The sequence below is a fragment of the Abrus precatorius genome, unplaced genomic scaffold (assembly GCF_003935025.1).
Source record: "Abrus precatorius isolate BTA unplaced genomic scaffold, Abrus_2018 Scaffold8, whole genome shotgun sequence".
Classification (NCBI taxonomy): domain Eukaryota; kingdom Viridiplantae; phylum Streptophyta; class Magnoliopsida; order Fabales; family Fabaceae; genus Abrus; species Abrus precatorius.
The window spans coordinates 21,771,585-21,791,100 of record NW_020874428.1 but is presented as its reverse complement, the minus strand read 5'-3'; the positions used below and the strand labels follow the sequence as shown (position 1 = coordinate 21,791,100).

The window sequence follows — 19,516 nt, the reverse complement described above, 5'->3', positions numbered from 1 at the left end:
GTGGGAATATAATCCTACTAAACTTAAAACCTTGGACATCCAATATTTTTAGAACCTGTATCATGACCCTCACCCATCTGGTTTTCATCTTGATAGTACCTCTTCTTTTCCTCTCTTCAAGGATATGGATATAGTTAGATTTCAAGCTCCTGTAACTATTCGAGAGATTAAAAATGCCTTGTTTAGTATAGAAAATTTTAAATCTCTAGGGCTTGATGGTTTGCATGCTTTATTTTTAAAAAACTAGTGGGATTATCTTGCCCCTTTTATCTCTGACTTTGTTATGGATATTTTTAATAACCCTCATCGTATAGTTAATGTTAATAGTACAACTATAACTCTTATTCCTAAAACTCATTACTAAAATCATAGCTAATAGATTAAGGAATTCTCTGCCTTTGTTAATTTTTGAAAATCAAACTAGTTTTGCTCCAGGTAGGCAAGGGATTGACAATTCCCTTATCCTTCAAGAACTCCTTCACTCCTTTAATAAATTAAGCACATTATAGTTTTATGATATTGAAATTGGATTTAGAGAAAACCTATGATAAAATTAGGTGGAGTTTCATTCTGGATACTCTGCTTAAGGCTGGTCTTGACTCTTTTTTATCTAATCTCATTTATGAATGTATTTCATCTTCTTCTATGTATCTGAACTGGAATAATAAACCTACTAACTCTTTTAGACCTTATGAGGAATCAGGTAGAGAGATCCTCTTTCTCCCTACCTTTTTGTTTTATGTCTTGAAAGGCTAGCTAATTTAATTCAAGATAAAATCATTAATAAAGATTAGACCCCTTTTTCCTTTAATGGAATAGGTCCTAGGTTATCCTATTTATTCTTTGCTGATGATATCATCCTTATTACTAAAGCAGACATCCAACAGGCTAAGAGCATTCAATAGGTCCTAACTTCTTTTTGCTCTGCTTCTGGACTCAATATTAATTTTAATAAATCTTCTATCTTTTTCTCTAAAAACAATGATCCTATTCTCTCTAGTACTATTTGTGATAAGCTTAAAATCAAGTCTCAGGTTAAGTTTGGAATTTATCTTGGAATCCTTATTAACCATCATAAACCCAATAGGACAGACTTCTCCCATCTCATTGACAAGATCCAGAAAAAACTTGCTTCTTGGAAAGTTAAGTCTTTGTCTATGGCAGGAAGGGTCTCTCTGGCCCAATCTTGTCTTATGAGTGTACCAACCTATACAATGCAAGCCTTGGTTCTCCCTGTTTCAATCTGTGAGGAAATCAATAACATTTGCAGGAATTTCATATAGGAGTCTCTGGGTAAAAAGAGATGTCATTTGATTAGTTGGAATAAGATCTGTAAACCTAAGAGTCTTGGTGGTCTAGGCTTTAAGGATATTATTCTCCTTAATAAAGCTTACTTGTTAAAGCTCTATTGGAGGTTAATTAATTCTCCTAATGACCTTTGGACCCAGGTTATAAGGAGCAAATATAGGTTTGTTTTGGGGCATAATCCTTGTATTAGTTTCCCCCAAAAGGTGTCCCATCTATGGAAAGGGCTGGCCTCTGTATGGCCAATTTTTTCAAAGGGGCTGGGATGGACTCTTAGGGATGGCTCCACAATTAAATTTTGGACTTATATATGGCTTCCCAATCACCAATCTTTATTTGAGCAATCTATTTCTCCTGTTTCAGAAGCTGATTTATGTGCTCCTACGACTTTTTCTGCATCCCAGGGTGTTTGGCAGTGGGATAAGTTCAAAGATTATCGTCCTAATCCTATAAACCTTTTAATTAGTGAGATAAACCCTCCTTTTAGGACTGGGGTCATGATTTATTCTTTTAGAATTTAAATACTAATGGCAATTTCTCCCTTAACTCTGCTTATTCCCTGCTGTTGGATCTCCTCTTGAATTATACTTCTTGTAATAAGGTGTTTGATATGATTTGGAAGTGGAAAGGTCCATTGAAAATCAATCTATTTTTGTGAAAATTAGGGCACGGTAAATTGTTAACAAATTTGGAGTGATTTGATAGGAATATGGCTGATTCAACTTATTGTTCTAGGTGTGGTGAGGCCTCTAAGTCCATTGCTCATGTTCTTCAGGACTATTTTCATGCTAGACAGGTTTGAAGCCATTTTATTTTTTCAGATAATTAGGCTTTTTTCTTTAGCTGTAGTTTTGATCAATGAGTGAGCAGTAATTTATCCAATAGGTATCATAATAAATTTCTTGATTGGAATAGGCTGTTTGGTTTTGTAACTTGGCATATTTGGAAGGATAGAAACTCCTTTATTTTCCAAAATTTCTTTGTTTCTCCTAATCAATTGGCGCAAAGAATTATTTGGGAGTTTAAATATTTCAACTACTGGTATAATCATAACACTAATTCTGTTTTTGGTTCTGTGTTGCAGCAAGTTAGGGTTAGCTGAATTCCTCCTAGTCATGGTCATCTGAAGATAAATGTAAATGGCTCGGTTCAGATAAAGGGATGACTGGCTTTGGAGGTCTAATTCGAGATGAGAAAGGGTTCTTTATTGCTAGTTTTCATGGTAGTACCTCCCCTTGCACTCTCTTGGTTGCTGAATTGTAGACTATTTTTTAGGGAGTTACCCTAGTCATTAAGAAGGATATTCAGTGCATTTGGTTTGAAGGAGATTCTAATGATGCTCTCCATCTTATTTTAAATGTTCCTTCCAAGACACTCCATTTATTTGCTTTAATCTCTGATATCAGATCTCTGTTAAGACAAATTAATTTTGTTAGATTTAACTTTACCTGTAGAGAAGTCAGTCAATGTGCAGGTTGACTTACAAAGTTTGGAGCTGAGTGTTGTAGTCTTTGTATTTTGTTAGATCAACCTCCCTCCCTTCTATTGCCTTTTCTTTGTTTAGATGCTTGGATGCCTCTGGGTCCTGGGCTGTTAGACCCTAGTTGTGTTTTGCTGAGCTTTTACCCTCCTTTTTTTAGAAAAAAAATAAAAAATAAAACCGAATTAACACGAAACAATTGTATCTTAAAGGGTTAAGCATTCTTAGTACATATTTTAAACGATGTCATTGGCCATGCCCTATGAAAGTCTCATAGTCGTTAATTAATTCATTAACCATGACCTTTCTATGTAACTATTTAAGTGATGTCATAATTTAACCCGGGTCTTAGACTTATTAGACGCTGTAAGAAACCATGGTTAACACATCTTCATAAGATATTGGTATTATTAGTTAAAGTCTTAAATTTGATATTGATTGTCTACGAAACTCCTACCATACTCAATTGTAACGATAAGCTTTTTGACTACATTCAGCCAAAGCACATTAAGAATTGCCAGATAGTAATTTAAACAATTAACTCTAATAATAAGTCTTCTAAAACAATTGATCAAATGTTTAAAGTGACTTTAAGTTTGGAATAGGTATAATTTTCCTTGACAAAGTTATTCGCAGCAATTCACTTTAAATACTTTATATTTCATGTACCGACACGAAGGTCTTGGTCTTTCAAAAAGGAATATTTAGAATGTTTAGTAAAATTAAAAACTAAATATATAAAATAAAACAAACTTCTAGATCAATGGCAAGTAATTGGTTAAAGTTATATGTATATTTGAAAATAAAAAATAATAATAATAAAACCGAGACAAAAAACATATTTATTGTTTTATAATTTTACACCGAGTTTAATTTTTGTCTCTTTCGTACATTTATTTCCATTTTTAGTCTTAATTTTTTTTAAAAATAAATTTATCTCAACCACTAAATTCATCATAAATACTATAAAATTGTTCTCATGTGACATGACATCCATTTTGGTAACAATAACAGAACCCCATATATGGGTCTACCTATTATTATTATTATTATTATTATTATTATTATTATTATTTTATCAAAAGATCGGATAAATTTGTTGAGATTAAAAATAAATTTGGAGTTCATTTAATGAAAACATTTTTCCATACGAGAGGAATTAACAATAACTGAAGACAGGAGTAAATTATGATTTGAAGTTGATTTTCTTATTATGTTAAGGCTTTAAATCTTGAAATCGTCTATCCGTTTATAAGAAGATTAGACCTGAATATTCACTCCCGATCTATTCTTACATTTATACTTGAAGGAATATGGGTCAAAAAATTATATATGGGACAAAAACAAAGTTTAATTAATTGATTGTAGTCTTTTCTAATTAATATATACATTATAATAATACTTGTAAAATAAAATAAAATAAACAAATTCTTACTATTTAGGAAAAGAAATTGACTTCAGTATATAATTTATTAGTATTAATTTTTTAAGTACATTATTAAATAAAAAATTAATTTTGTTATTATGTAAAGTAATTTTTTATATATATTATATATTTAATTTAATGTTAATTTAAATTTTTAATTCTGTAAATAATAGAATATTTATTACTATAAAATATTAATATATTAATTTTATTTAATATGATAAAATATTATGATTAATAATTATATATTTACTTTTTAAAACTTTATAAAATTTCAAAACAGTCATATGATATATTTTTAATTATATATTTAAAAATAATTTAATTTATTAATTTCTGTGAAGTATACAAAATCTAATTCCAGTTATTTATATTATTTTTACATAATTATGCTATTAGAATTTCAATCAAGTATTTGCTGAACATAAAATTATTCATGAACATTTACTTAAAGCTTCATGTTTTAAGAGAAGATGTCATTCACATAATATCCAAATTTGTGTATATTAGATTATTTATTCTGAGTTTTGCCGTCATTTAAAAGATACACTTAAAAAAATACATTATAATTATTATTTTGAAAATTGAGAAATAATTTTTAAGTTTATAATCTACATGTATATATGCTTTTTAAAGATCGAAACAAAATTACAGAATATATAAATTATCTTAAATTAAAAGTTTAAAAACTTCATTTAAATGACTCAAACAAAAATATTAAATAAGCTATTTTGTCAAATGTATTAATCTTACAAATAACATAAAATATGAATATATAAGAAAAATTTTGAATGAAATAATGAATATCTTATAAAATAGAATAAGTTAAAAAGAAATCAATATTATTTTTTTATAACAAAGTTCACTATTTTTAAGTAACGAGATTTTAAAATCACATGATATCTTTTTAACATGACTAAATAAAGACGCTAAAAAAATATTTTTAATTTAGTACAAAGATCATATTTATTATTATAAAAAATAAATAAATTTCGTTAGTCATCTACTATTATAATATCACTACAACTCAATTAATCTATCCTATAAATATTATCTACATGTACTCAAGAAATGATAAATCCAATGACATCTCTCAAAACGAAATAAGATTGTATTTAAAATTAACAAATAATAATGTTTCTTAAATTATTTGATAAAATTCAAAATATGACATATAATTAATTTTTTTTTATAAAAAAGTATTTTATTTCTTTAATGCCAAAGTAATTTTAGACATATAATATGTTTTAACGTACATTTAAAATATTCAATAAATAAAAAATAGCGTAATTTAAAAAGTCATCTTTAAATTAGTAATTTAATTATTTATATAATAATAAATTAATTTGTTTTATTTTGTTCCGCTTTTTAAACAAAATATATCTTTAAACTAAAATATCTATTATCCTTTTATTAAAATTATTCTCTTTCCTCCTTTTGAATCAAACAATACGTTAAACCTAAAATTTAACATATGCAAGGGCATTAAAATTTCATTCTTATGATAGTAAATTCATTTTTTTTTCATAACTTTAGACATAGTCGTCTCTTCTTTGACTTTACTACACTATATACTTTTAAATTGTGAATAATGGGGTTAGTTTGGAATTTCGTCACACCAGCTCCCGAGTAATAAAATAAACAAATCTCTCTTCCATTTTTCTTTCAGCTTTTCCCCTCTTTAATTTCTATGCAACTTTCTTTTTCTTTAAGTCTTTCTTTTTTATTTTCTCTCTTGAAATGATTAATCATTTTTAAATTATCAATACTCAAATACTAAATTTGACTCTTTTAAGATTATAAAATATTTTAATTCAATTTAATATTGGATAATTCATAGATCGATATTGAATTTAGTTTTGTATAATTCAAAACTAAAGTCACAATGGTTGGGTAAGAAACATTCGGAATGTCCACAGGTATTTTTCTTTTCTCCCTCTATAAAAAAAATCATATTTATAAATAAAAATACTGTCAATTTTATAAGAAAATTAATTTTAGTTTTTAGTGACTTAAAGGCATACCGTGATCGATGTTTACTTTTGGACAAAAAGAACCTAATCCTCGTCAGCAGAATGCCCTTAATTTGTTTCATATGATTATAGAACTTTTATTAATATTTTTAAAAATATATTAAAAATAAGAAAGAAAACAAACTATATCCATCTTTATCAATTATCTCATATAAGTATATCTTTATCGCGATAACTTAATTAAAACGTTATAAAAATTTACAAAAGACAATTGAAAACACAATCACATGCACTAACACCTACGAAAGCAATTGAACCCAGACTTAATAACCATCTGTAAACATTACGATAAAGAGAAAAAGCGATCTATTAAACGGGTCTGAACATTCACTCATAAAAATAAAATAAAAACTATGTAGATGAATATAAGTACGGTAGTACCTTACTAAAATCTATATTAATATTCACATGTTATTTAATATATTAAATTCGAAATAAACTACTACCGTTATGCAAATCATTCTAATTATGTCATTTACAATATTTTTACGCAAAACTCTATACATAATGTATAACTAATCAACGTTAATGTATAATTTTTAGCATATCATGGAGGATGCATACACCATACTTATAAATTAGTTATTTTATAAGTTTATTTTGTTAAATTTATTTTTTGTTAGTATGTTTTCTAATTAATTTAATATGCTCATTTTTAAGTTTAATTAAATATTTATTGTTATATATTGTTTGGTATGAAATAATATTTTTATTAAAGTAAAGTGTTACTAATCTTAGACCTTATTTTTCATTTAAGTGCTGCCATATACTCTTTTCGATCATTACGGCAAACTAGCGAAATATTAATAAATAGACCCTAAAAAATTTAATAAATAACTGTTGAATTAAAAAATGTATTATACACTCTTTCTATTATTTTTAATGTATTTTTAACACAATATTTTAGTTATTAACTAATATTTTTAATATACTGTTCTGTAAGACCTTTATTGATTTTTATCTACTCCTTCCATTTTAAATTAGGAGTTATTTTCATAAAAAAATAATATTAAGTGAAAATTTAATATTTAATGAATATTAAATATTTTATTTTAATTCTACAAAAACTTAATATAATGATTTTTAATAATCTATGAATTAAGTTTTCAATAAATAAACAAAAATTAGTAAAACTAATTTAATAAAATTCATCTACTAATTAATATATTTATTTTTTATTAAAAAAATATAAATAATAATAAAATTTATATTATAAATTAAAATATTCTATTTGAGAAATAAAAACAACTATCTCTCACGATTTGTCATTGTCATGTGTACTTTTAAGTTAAATTTATTTAAAAATAATAATATAAATCATATTCTTTCTTGTCACAATAATTTTATTTTAATTTTTTCTATATTTTAGATATAAATTTTGTTAATTAAATTTATTTTATTATTTTATATAAATTTTTAGATTTTTCTTGAATCTCTACTTTTATATTCATAAATCTTTTCTTATTTCTTTATATAAAATGTTAATTTTTTACAAATATATTTATTTATATAATATTTATAATGCTTAACATATTATTTTTATTATTTTGAAATAAATTATATTTTAAAATTATTATAATTTTATTAAATTTTTATCATTTGACACATTATTTTTGTGATTATAAAATGAAGACAAAATAATTGTTTTAAATTAGTATTTCAAATAATTTTATTATTATTATTATTAGTACTTCAAATTACTAATCAATTAATTTAAAATAAAAGAACTTATAACTCCAATTAAAGTTGCTTTAATGCCGTAATGAGCATCGCTAAAGATCGATAATCATTCTCACGTTGAACCTGGTGTGCATGGTCTGGCCAATGACGAGCCAAGAAAATATTGAATATTCACGTAGGTGAGACTTTCCTATGAACTCAAATAGCCGCTTTTTCTTTTCAATTTTGTTGAGTACTATTGAATCACAACTCGCGCATTTGTCTTTATAATGTTATGTATATTTACTGAGTGATATCAGTGTCCCACAACTACTAGTAAATTAACTGATCTTCTCTATATATTTGAATAACTCTAAGGTATTTTAGTATAAAGATATATAAATTATTTTTCATTTGAGATATTATAATTCTATCATTATTACTATTATAGTTTTGTTCTTGTTATGACATTTTTTTTTTATTTTTTTAAAGACTTTATTTATCTCGGTCTTATAATCAAGTTTAAATATTCAAATATAATATTTTTATATTAAAGATATGAAAATATAATTTTTTTTAAAATATTATATTTACATATTTAAATTCAAAATCTTAAAAATTGAAGTTAATAAAGTCTCTTGTTTTTTTATTCTATCATTTATCATATTATATATTTTTTTTCTGCTTTTTCTCTCCACTCATTTTATGTCCCTACCATGGGATGTGAAAAAAAATTCATTTTTGTTACAAGCTATTACCTTGTTGACAAGGAAGTCCAGAAGCAACTTATATATAAATGGAATTAACGGAGACAACATCTCTCATATATACAGTAGTAAACAAAAGGCAGAGATGAATTCAGCCAATGTCTTGTCATGTTTTTTCATGGCTTTGTTTTACGTGCAGGGATCGAAAGGATGTTTGGAGAAAGAAAGGGTTGGTTTGTTAGAGATAAAGGACTACTTCCACGTTCGATATAACTTTCCAACTTGGAATGCTAGTGATTCTAACTGTTGTGGATGGAGCGGTGTTGTATGCGATCAACCCACTGGGCGTGTGACGGATCTTCTTCTTGAAAGTCTTCACTCTGATCAAAAGGTTATGAACTTCTCATTGCTGCTTCCTTTCCAACAGTTAGAGTATCTTGATTTATCAGACAACTATTTCAATGGTTCCGTTGTGATTGAAGGTAAAGTACCTTAAATATTACCCTAGAATTCTCATGGTTCTTTTTCTATGTATGTCATGCATGGGCATGCTTTCAACTTAATCTCTTCGCTAAATTAAAACGTGAGGCTTACGAAAACTTTGTTTATAGCTTAATATTGTAATTTATCAAAAATTTATAAATTTGAGGCTCTTGTTATTATTTTTTTTAACATAAGATGTAATAAATATTGTTCTCCTATATTCATGTGCTAATTATAATTTAATTAGTATCTCGCAGTTGCCACTTTCTTCTTATTTATTTCTATAATACAAATTTAAGTTCTAATTTTTAAAATAAGATAATTTCTTTATGTATGGAGATAAAGCTCATTGAGATAGCAAAGCTCAAGAATGGTTGGAAAAAATTATTTCTTTTTAGTGAACACATGTGTTCATAAATTAAAAAAATATTCATATTTAAAACTTATATTGTGAAAATTATCAAAACTTAACTTAATAAATAGAAAATTGTTTATATTTTGATTTTCAAATATCTCATTAAATAATATTGGCTGAAATTTTGAGTATTAGTTTATCTCAACTTTAACTTTGATCTTATGAATCTATTTTAGGCATGGAAATAGGTAAGGTCGCCTGATAGAGTCTTGTGGCCTGGCCTAGTTTAGGCTTGTTTAAGTAAATAAGTCAGGTCTGAGTTATTTATAAAGCCTGACAGACCAGCCTATATAATATATATATATTATAATTTAAAAATAGAGCTGTTAAAATATATTTAAATAATAAATTTATTTAATAATATATTTTTTATATTCTTAATTCTATTATTATTAAATTAATATATTATGTTATAATTATTTTTATTTATAATTATAATAAATAGAAATTATAATCTATTAAAAATATTTATACACGATTATACTTTTTAAATAATAAATTTATTTAATAATAAATTATTATATTTGTTATATTTAAACAAGTTAAAGAATAATTAAGTCTTTGAACATAAATAAGATGTAATTAAAACTAAATGAAATAAAATTTAAAAATAAAATAATAAAATTATATTAATATATTTTTTATACTCTTAATTTTATTATTAGTAATTTAATTATTTAATTATTATATTAATATATTATTTTTAATTTTTTTCTTTTATAATAAATAGAAATTATTTAAATATGAATTATATTTTATTCAAAACTAAAATTTTATAAAAAATTATAGAAAAATAAAATAAAAAATTTAATGTACAATATACATATATAATAGGACCATATAGTAAATAATATAATTTTAAATAAATTATGTATAATAATATAAACTTTTATAACTTACTATGTGTTTTACTTTTATTGGTATAAATTTTTTTTGACTAAAGTACCCATAAAAAATAATTTAAATACTAGGTCCATAACACACAGCCACATACTTAAATATAAATATGTCAAATTTTAATTATTTTATATTATATTCAAAACTAAAAATATTTATACACGATTACACATGTTTAAAAAATAAATTTACTTAATCATAAATTATTACATTTGTTACATTTAAATAAGTTGAAGAATGTCTAAGTCTTTGAACAGAAATAGGATACAGTTAAAATTAAACGAATTAAAATTTAAAAATAAAAATTAATATTCAATTATTATATTAATATATTATGTTATAATTATTTTTATTTATAATAAATAAAAATTACTTAAATATGAATTATATTTTATTTGAAAGTAAAAATTTATAAAAAATGATAATAAAATAAAATAAAAGACTTATTATAATACATACACACACACACACACACACACACATATATATATATATATATATATATATATATATATATATATATAATCAGACCATGTAGCAAATAATATAAATAATATAGTTATAAATAAATTATATAATAATATATATTTTTGTAACTTGCACATGTTTTAATTAAATTATTAGTTAATTTATTAATTTATATGTAATATATAAGAATGTGTTTTAATTTATTGTATCAGTAATATTTTTTATATTATATTAACGTTATAGTATAGTTAATTTTATATTTATTTATTAATTTAAAATAACAAATTAATGAAACAAATAAAATTAAATATTTTATAATTATTTTTTAATTTAATAATTATTATTATTATCATTATATATATATATATATATATATATTGCATTAAGTTTAAATTTATTTATTTTTAAAAATATAATAATTTTCTTTTAATTGATTCAACAAATTGTGTAAATTTTATTTTTTGTAATCAATTTTATGTGTTTACTATAACTTTATTTGTTGAATATAAGATATCTTTAAATAAATAAAATATGTTTCTAAAATAAAACTAAAATCTTTAATACTTATATAATTTTTAAAAAATAAATCAAGAAAAATATAAATATAAATGTTATAAATATAAAATATTTATAATTAATACTTAAATAATATTTTAAAAATTATTTATAAAATTATATAATTATTATTATAATTATTTAATAATTATTAATAACATAGATAAAAATTAGAAAAATATGTAAACTAATTTGACAATAAAATATTTATATTTTTATTAATATTAAAATATTTTTTTTATAATAGGCTTTGTTAATAGACTTCAAGTCAGATCAAGCCACTTAAATAGATAAGGCCTACTTAGAGTAAAACTTGACCTCACTTATCCTGTTTCCATCTCTAGTCTATTTGATGAAAAATATATATAAGAAAATAAATCATAATATTTTTCTTACTTTATCATAATTTTAGCATTTAATTAACTATCATACATATTTTGATCCTTCTCTCTTATAAACTTATATTAATATTTTTTTTCTAATGTAAATTTTTTTATCCGAGAATGCTTGAGTTATAAATAAATAAAATATAATTATATTATGAATTCAATTTATTATTTCAGTATATATTGAACTAAAATAAAAAGTCTATTATACTCTTGTTCTATCATATGTTATTTTTTAACTCATATTCATTTTATTTTATTTTATTATGTTTATGAAACATCTTAAAAGTTTGACCTTTTGTTTTAATAGTTCTAAATTAAGATTAAGATTGTAGTCCTTATAATTATAAAGGGGTTAGAACATTTTTATAATGTAAAATATATAGTTATTAAATTTGTATAATAAACTGTAGACACTAAACCCTTTTACTTAATAAAGTAACGAAATTGTTCAAATTTCCTTGAGGTATTTATTAATATATTTTTGTTGTTTATTTATATATAATTATATAAGGTCTAAAAAACTTGTTTGATATGCGACTTTTCTTAATTCAATAAGTTTTTTTGAAAAGCTTAAATATTTAGCTTTTTTTAATAAATAGGTTAAGTTAAATAAGGCCTTAAGCAGATTAAGTCGCAGGCTCTCAACATGGATGATTCATTTCCATTTCTAATAAAGACTTGGCATAGACTTGAGTCAAATTTATTATCATATAGAAAAAGTAAGATCAATTAGATTTAATTTATCCATGTTCTCGCACTGGTTTTTCTTATTAGTCTAGTTTAAAATATGTTTTAAAAAAATGAGATAAACATGTTGTGTGAAATAAAAAGAGAATAATATAGAGTTTATTCTATTTTTGAAATAGTCGAGTATGTTTTCGAATAATATAGAGGTTCTTCACTTTAAGAAAAGAGGAAATGTCATTTTTAAACTTTTGAAATTTAAGTTTCAATATTTTTGTCCCTATATTATGATATTTGCTGTACATTTTAAAAAACGAGATAATCTTTATATGTTTTCTTTTCATGTATAATCACGAGTCTTCATTGTGATATGTGTTCTATAAGTTTCTATAAATCAACATTTTTCAATTAATTATCAAATAAAAGTAGACTTATAATTTCTTTAATTATTTCAATCAATACTTAAATTTCGTCAGTAAGTATAATAGAATATTTATAAAATATTATTAAAATAATATTCTTTAATTCTATTAATTTGTTATATTTTTCAAAAATAAAAAGTTTCAAACTTGTATATTTCATATTTTAATTTATATGTTTTTTTGTTAGTAATAAAATAACAATTCTTTAAATATTTTTAGTTTTATATCTTTTCACATTTCATATGTACTCATGCAATTAACGAAATAATTATACCATATACTCTTTATATTTTAAAATACTTTTCTCTTTTAATCTTTTTTTTATTCCACCGATGTTACGTAATTCTAATATAATCTTAAATATATTTTCAAAATTTCTTTTAAATTGTTTGTACCATTTAATTTTTGCTTAAATTTTTCCAGTATAATGAACATTTTTATTTGCTTATAAATTATTAATAGGTCTTTTAATTGTTGCTTCAATTAAAGAGGGTTTTAAAAATTAAATTATCAATTTCTTATTTAAAAAATCAATAATATTTTAAAAATAAATAAAACTGTTGAAATTATATAATAAATAAATATTTCAAAATTAAGAAAATATTTATTCAATAAATTAAAAGAATTCATATTGAAATTTAATATAGGACCACCAACTCTCATCTACCTCTTACTTGCAAAATATACTCTATAATTTACGACATATTATTCATCTCTAGTGAATATGCACAGGCCTTTGTGGATTGAAGAATCTGCTGGAACTGGACATGAGTCATAATTTTATTAGTAGTCTTCCCAAGTGCATGAGCAACTTGACAAGCCTTACGGTACTTGATATTTCATCAACTACTCTGACGGGGAAATTTCCTTCTTTCATCACAAGTCTCAACTCACTCAAATATTTCTCTCTCTTTGATAGCAATGTTGATGGCTCATTTTCATTCAACTTATTGGTTAACCATTCAAAACTTGAGGTTTTTTTGCTGTCATCAGTTGCTCATAACTTGCATGTAGAAACTGAATCTTCACCATGGCTCCCAACTTTTCAATTGAAGGCTCTTCAACTTGGAAACTGTAATTTGGATTCTATTCCCAGTTTTCTTTTGTATCAGCATGAGTTAAGGCTACTTGATCTTTCTCGCAACAAGCTGCATGGAGAGTTTCCAACTTGGATCTTAAATAACAACTTAAAATTAGAGACCTTGCGTTTGGCAAGTAACATGTTCACTGGAACTTTGCAACTTCCTACCTCCCAACATGGTTTACTTAACCTAAGAATTTCAAGCAACAAGTTTGGTGGTCAAATCCCAAAAAGCTTCGGTAGTATCTTCCCAAATCTCTCCTATGTAAATCTTGCTCAAAATAATTTTGAGGGTAGGCTTCCATCTTCAATGGTTGAAATGCTAAGGGTAAAGATATTGGACTTGTCCAATAACAAATTGTCAGGAGAATTTCCAAAACATTTTTTCTCAAACTGGTCCTCATTGATTCTGCTGAATTTATCTCACAACAACTTCAGTGGAAGGGTAATTCCGAAGTTTTCCCATCATGCAAAATTAAACTTTTTGTTTTTAAATAACAATCACTTGGGTGGAAAACTTGAAGATGGAATTTTCGACAAGTCTTCATTGATAGCCATGGACATATCAAGCAACATGGTATCAGGGAGGATCCCTAGATGGATTAGCAACTTTACATCACTCAAATTACTTTCAATGTCAAAGAATCTTCTAAAAGCTGAGGTTCCCATTGAAATGTGCAGTCTAGTTGTCATCGAGTATTTAGACCTTTCAGAAAATAGTTTATCTGGATCCTTGCCTGAATGCTTGCTTCATATGGATTTGTTGAGATTCTTGCATTTGCAAAAGAATGCTCTCAAAGGTTTTATGCCAAACAATATCTCTGACATTTTATATTCATTAGACCTAAGGGACAATGAATTTTATGGACAAATTCCAGATGTGATGTTTTCCAATTTTGCCCAATTGAGGTACCTTTTATTGGGAGGGAATGAACTGAATGGTAGCATTCCTATCACCTTGTGTGATTTAAATGAACTCAGGATTGTGGATCTTTCAAGAAATAGGCTCACTGGAATAATACCTTCATGCCTTGCCTACAACTCATTTGCAGTGGACCCCATGGATGGTTGCCAAGCACTTACTAGTATATTCCTATGTGTTGGAAATAGAGAACCATTGCAATCAGACTGGTACATCCTTGAACAATCAGATACTTCATTCAACACCGGTTTGGTATTGAACAAAAATTCTCTTGATGATGTGTATTTGATTATTCAGCCGCAACCAGCAGAGTTTAGAACAAAGAATAACATCTACTATTACACAGGGAATATCCTAGAACTGATGTCTGGATTGGATTTGTCATGTAATGAATTAAGTGGTAGCATTCCACCAGAAATAGGGTTCTTAGGAAACATCAATGCCTTGAACCTTTCACATAACCACTTATCAGGAACTATACCTCAAAGCTTTTCCAATCTTGTGAAAGTGGAGAGTTTGGACCTTTCCTTCAATAACTTGAGTGGTGCAATACCATCTAATTTGACTATGTTGTACTTTTTGGCCATCTTTAATGTCTCATATAATAACTTGTCAGGTTCAACTCCTACTGCAGGACAATTTGCTAGCTTTGGTGTGGACAACTACAAAGGCAATCCAGGTCTTATTTTTAGTCCATTTAACACAATCTTGTCACCTCTTCATACATCTCCAGATATACAAAGATATGAAGGAGAAAATTGCACAACCATTGAGTTGGTTTCTTTCTACTGGGGATTTGTTATCTCTTTGTTCACAGTGTTGTTGGTCTTATCACTAATTCTCTGGTTTAGTCCCTATTGCTGCAAAATTTGGTTTCAGTTTGTGGATTTTTGTATATATTATTGTTTTCCATGCTTTTTCAGGAATGGTCTCTTCTAAGCATCTAGCTTTTATTAATAAAACGTTGAGGGGTGGGGTGTTGAACTAAGCTCTTGTGCCAGCGATTCGCTATTACTCTATAATATACTTTGTTGCTTTAATTCAATATGTAGTATGTGGTCTGCTACAGAATATGTTGTGTAAAAAAGCCTGTAAACAAAAATAAATAAAAGTAGTTCTATGTGCTTTCATATTCTTTTTGAAGTCTTTGATATGACAATCAATCAAATTTATTTGTGTGCAGGTTTCTTGTTATTGGCGTATTATTACCACATAACATCTATATGTGCTATTAAGATATATTTTTCATTGGAAATTCTCCTTCATTCTCTCTTTCTTACCTGTTTTTAGTAATACCTACTCTTTACACAATTTTTTCAAAACGGTTTATATTTATGTGCACCCTTATACCTATAGGTTTGTACTTCAAAAATTTATTATTCTTATTAATATTGGATCTTTTCAAACCCTTTATTTTATGTTTGCTACATTATGTACAATGGTTGTAATTAATTTATCGAAACAGAAATGTGATGAAAACCAAAAGGAAGTCACTGCATGAAATTGGAGATTACCCATAACTAAGTGCTCAAATAAACTTCGTTAACTGTAAGAATTTTGTTCTTGCGGATCATTAATATGCCGAGTCTTAACATTTTTATATTGCTCATTGTTAATAACTGATTATGTATAGTCTCCAAATTTCAGGCAATACATACTAACAAGTCTAACTTTTTAGAAGTTGATACTTCAAAAGTTCAAGTTACTCAAGTTGGTGTCTTAAAATAACAATTTGCATTCCTTTTATAAGTTAACGTAAGTTGTTAAGATAAAACAAGTAAAAAAACATACTTCAATTATTTTTATCATGATTTGCACAATTTTATATTTTATCTAATAATTTATTAATTTTAAGTAACTGATTAAGAGTCACCGAGCAACAAACATATGACATTCATTTTCTTCTAGTCATGTGCTTGCAAATTAAGGAATGTTATCATAAAGACTTTTATTAATGTTCATGTAATTTGACTTAGATAATTGTTATTTAATTTTCATATACTTTGTTAAATTGTGGAAGATAACTAATAATTAATGTTATGCAAGTATTTTAGTTTATTATCTTCCTGTATCTATTGAATGATATTATTGCATTACTTATTTATTTTAGGAAATTTTTTAATTTATGAGCAGGTTCAAAAAAATTTGAAAGATAAAAGAAAATGAATTTTCTCTGCTGTATTTCAAAATTTTGCAGCAGCCATAAATATTTATGAATTACTTCTATTAAAACTTTCTACCATTAAGAAATCTTGCAACTTTTTTCAATTTTTTTAATTTGATGATGGTCATCAAATTAACAGCAAATTAACAGCCGTAACATTTTCTAAGAAATCACTTTTTATTCTCTTTTTTTGGCAGCGGTTATAGCGACTGCAATCATTTTCATCATTTTTTCCGATCATGTAATTTTATAAAATGCATTACTCATTTGACATTTCAGCTTTTTTTTTTTAATCTTATAACTATTGTAACAATCATTACTTTCACTTATAATTGCTGCAAAAATCCGTTTTCATTGTAGTGAGAGCAGAAAATATAACTCAATTCTAATTCTATTTGCAAGTAAAAAAAATGTAATATAAGATTTGAATTAGATGCTTTTTTACTAATACTCTAAATGCCATTAATTGTTTTGGACTTCCTCTCCATATTTTACTTAAAGTTGGAAATTCAGGTATATTATTGAGAAACGTTAATCAATCGAATGTATTATTGTATGTACTTAAACAAAATTTATTTTAACTATGCTAGTGAAATTCTGATATGCAAATTCCTTTATAAATTTTTATATTTTTGAAAAATTTTGTACAACAAAGTAAAAGATAGTATTTTTTTAATTTTTTTTTAGATATTGAATGTATATCTTAAGTTAATTTTTTAGTTTCATTGCCTGAAATAAAAATTAATTTAATATTCAATATAATATTTAATATTTAAGTTGTAAAAAATATTTTATAAGAATATATAATTATTTCATTAAAATATTCATTGGTTAAAAGGAAAGTTAATTTTCCTTCTACTTAAGACACAACCAACGTGCTAAAAAATGTCAAGATTATAAATGGATAGAAAAGTTTACGTTAATATAATATAATATTTAAGTTAAAAGGCATTTATGTCATATGAGAATATAAATTTTAAATAAAAATTAACATTAAAATATTTAAATCACGTGATAAATATAAGAAAATAGAACTTCCATAAATATATATAATCTAAATTATGGGAATGAATATTTATATCGCATATAAATAAAAAATTATATATAGAAGAATTTGGTGATTTTTTTATGTGATGTGAATTTTTTTCATGTGCTATTTAGATGTAAGTCTACTTTCATAAAAATCTAAAGATTTGTTCTTACAATTCAAATTCTATTTTTTATTTAAATTTTTTATTTTTATGTAATGTAAATATTCATATATGTTTATTTATAGTTAGTTCTTTAACTTTATTCAAATATTATTTTACTACCATCTATGTTCATTTAAATAGACTTAGATTTAAAAGATTTTTTAAATGGTCTAAAATTTTACATTTTACATAAATAGTTTATAAAAAAATTAACTTAATCTATTTATTAAATAAACTGCCTAATTGAACTAGGTCTAATGTAAGTCGTCATATACTCCAATGAAGAGTAAAATCTATTTCCGCTCCTACTAATCAATTTATAAAAATACTTGATATCATACATTTTCCTTGCATGCAAGCATATCTAGTGAAAACACGATTATTGGATTACTTTTATTCGTATTATTAGCAAGATTAATATCAACACTACAATTGATAGATCAGCGAGTCGTGTTAAAAGTAAAAATAAATTGCGGGACAGTAATAAAAAATAAAATCAAAATTTGAAGTTGTAAAATTATATATAAAAAATTGATAATTTACATATCAAATAATACTAATAAATTAAATAAGATAAATATCTAGTTTCAAATAGTCATTTTGGGATAAGTTACTCAATATATTCGTTTACTTGTGAATAAGTTTGAGAAAATTATCTTTAAAGTCTTGATATACTTGTTTTGGTTTCACGTTAAATTATCTTTTAAATGATCTCTACCTTACTACTCCTGTTGACCTTGCAAGTTAAAAAAATTGAAAAAGCTTTAAGTGTTAGTATGTTTATTAACTAAATAACTAATTAATAACTTAAGGTTATGAGTAATCGTCAAAACCTTAGATCTAGTTTATCCTATATTTTCATTGATTAAGATTAGTTCGATCACTCCTCTCTCGCAACTAGATAACATGCACACAATTAGCTAAATCATAACATTCAAGTAAACACAACAAAAATAAACACAATTGGAGAAAAGGAAACATATATGCTATAAATAATAATAATAATAATAATAATAGGATTTACATCCTAGGTTGTCATAACCCCAGTCATGATCTCAATTACACATAATATGAATTAACCAAAAACTAAAACCATGAAGGAAAACTTTGAATAAAAAATAAGAGAAGAAAAATATAACCCAACAAGAGTAGGCAAATGTCGGTCTAATGAAAAATAAATCCAATCCTTGTAGCAAAAATGTTATAAACCTGCTTGGTGCACTTTGAGAGAGA

The 19,516-nt window shown here is 24.8% G+C and overlaps 1 protein-coding gene across 1 annotated transcript; it reads left to right on the top strand.

Moving 5' to 3' along the window:
• Window positions 1-2,014: 2,014 nt before the first annotated feature.
• LOC113874444 (receptor-like protein 13) lies at window positions 2,015-15,873 on the top strand. Its single transcript, XM_027512666.1, has 5 exons — window positions 2,015-2,101; window positions 2,390-2,398; window positions 8,810-9,092; window positions 13,656-15,751; window positions 15,850-15,873. Exons 1-5 carry the CDS (start codon window positions 2,015-2,017, stop codon window positions 15,871-15,873), a joined length of 2,499 nt encoding a protein of 832 aa, XP_027368467.1.
• The last annotated feature ends 3,643 nt before the right edge of the window (window positions 15,874-19,516 follow it).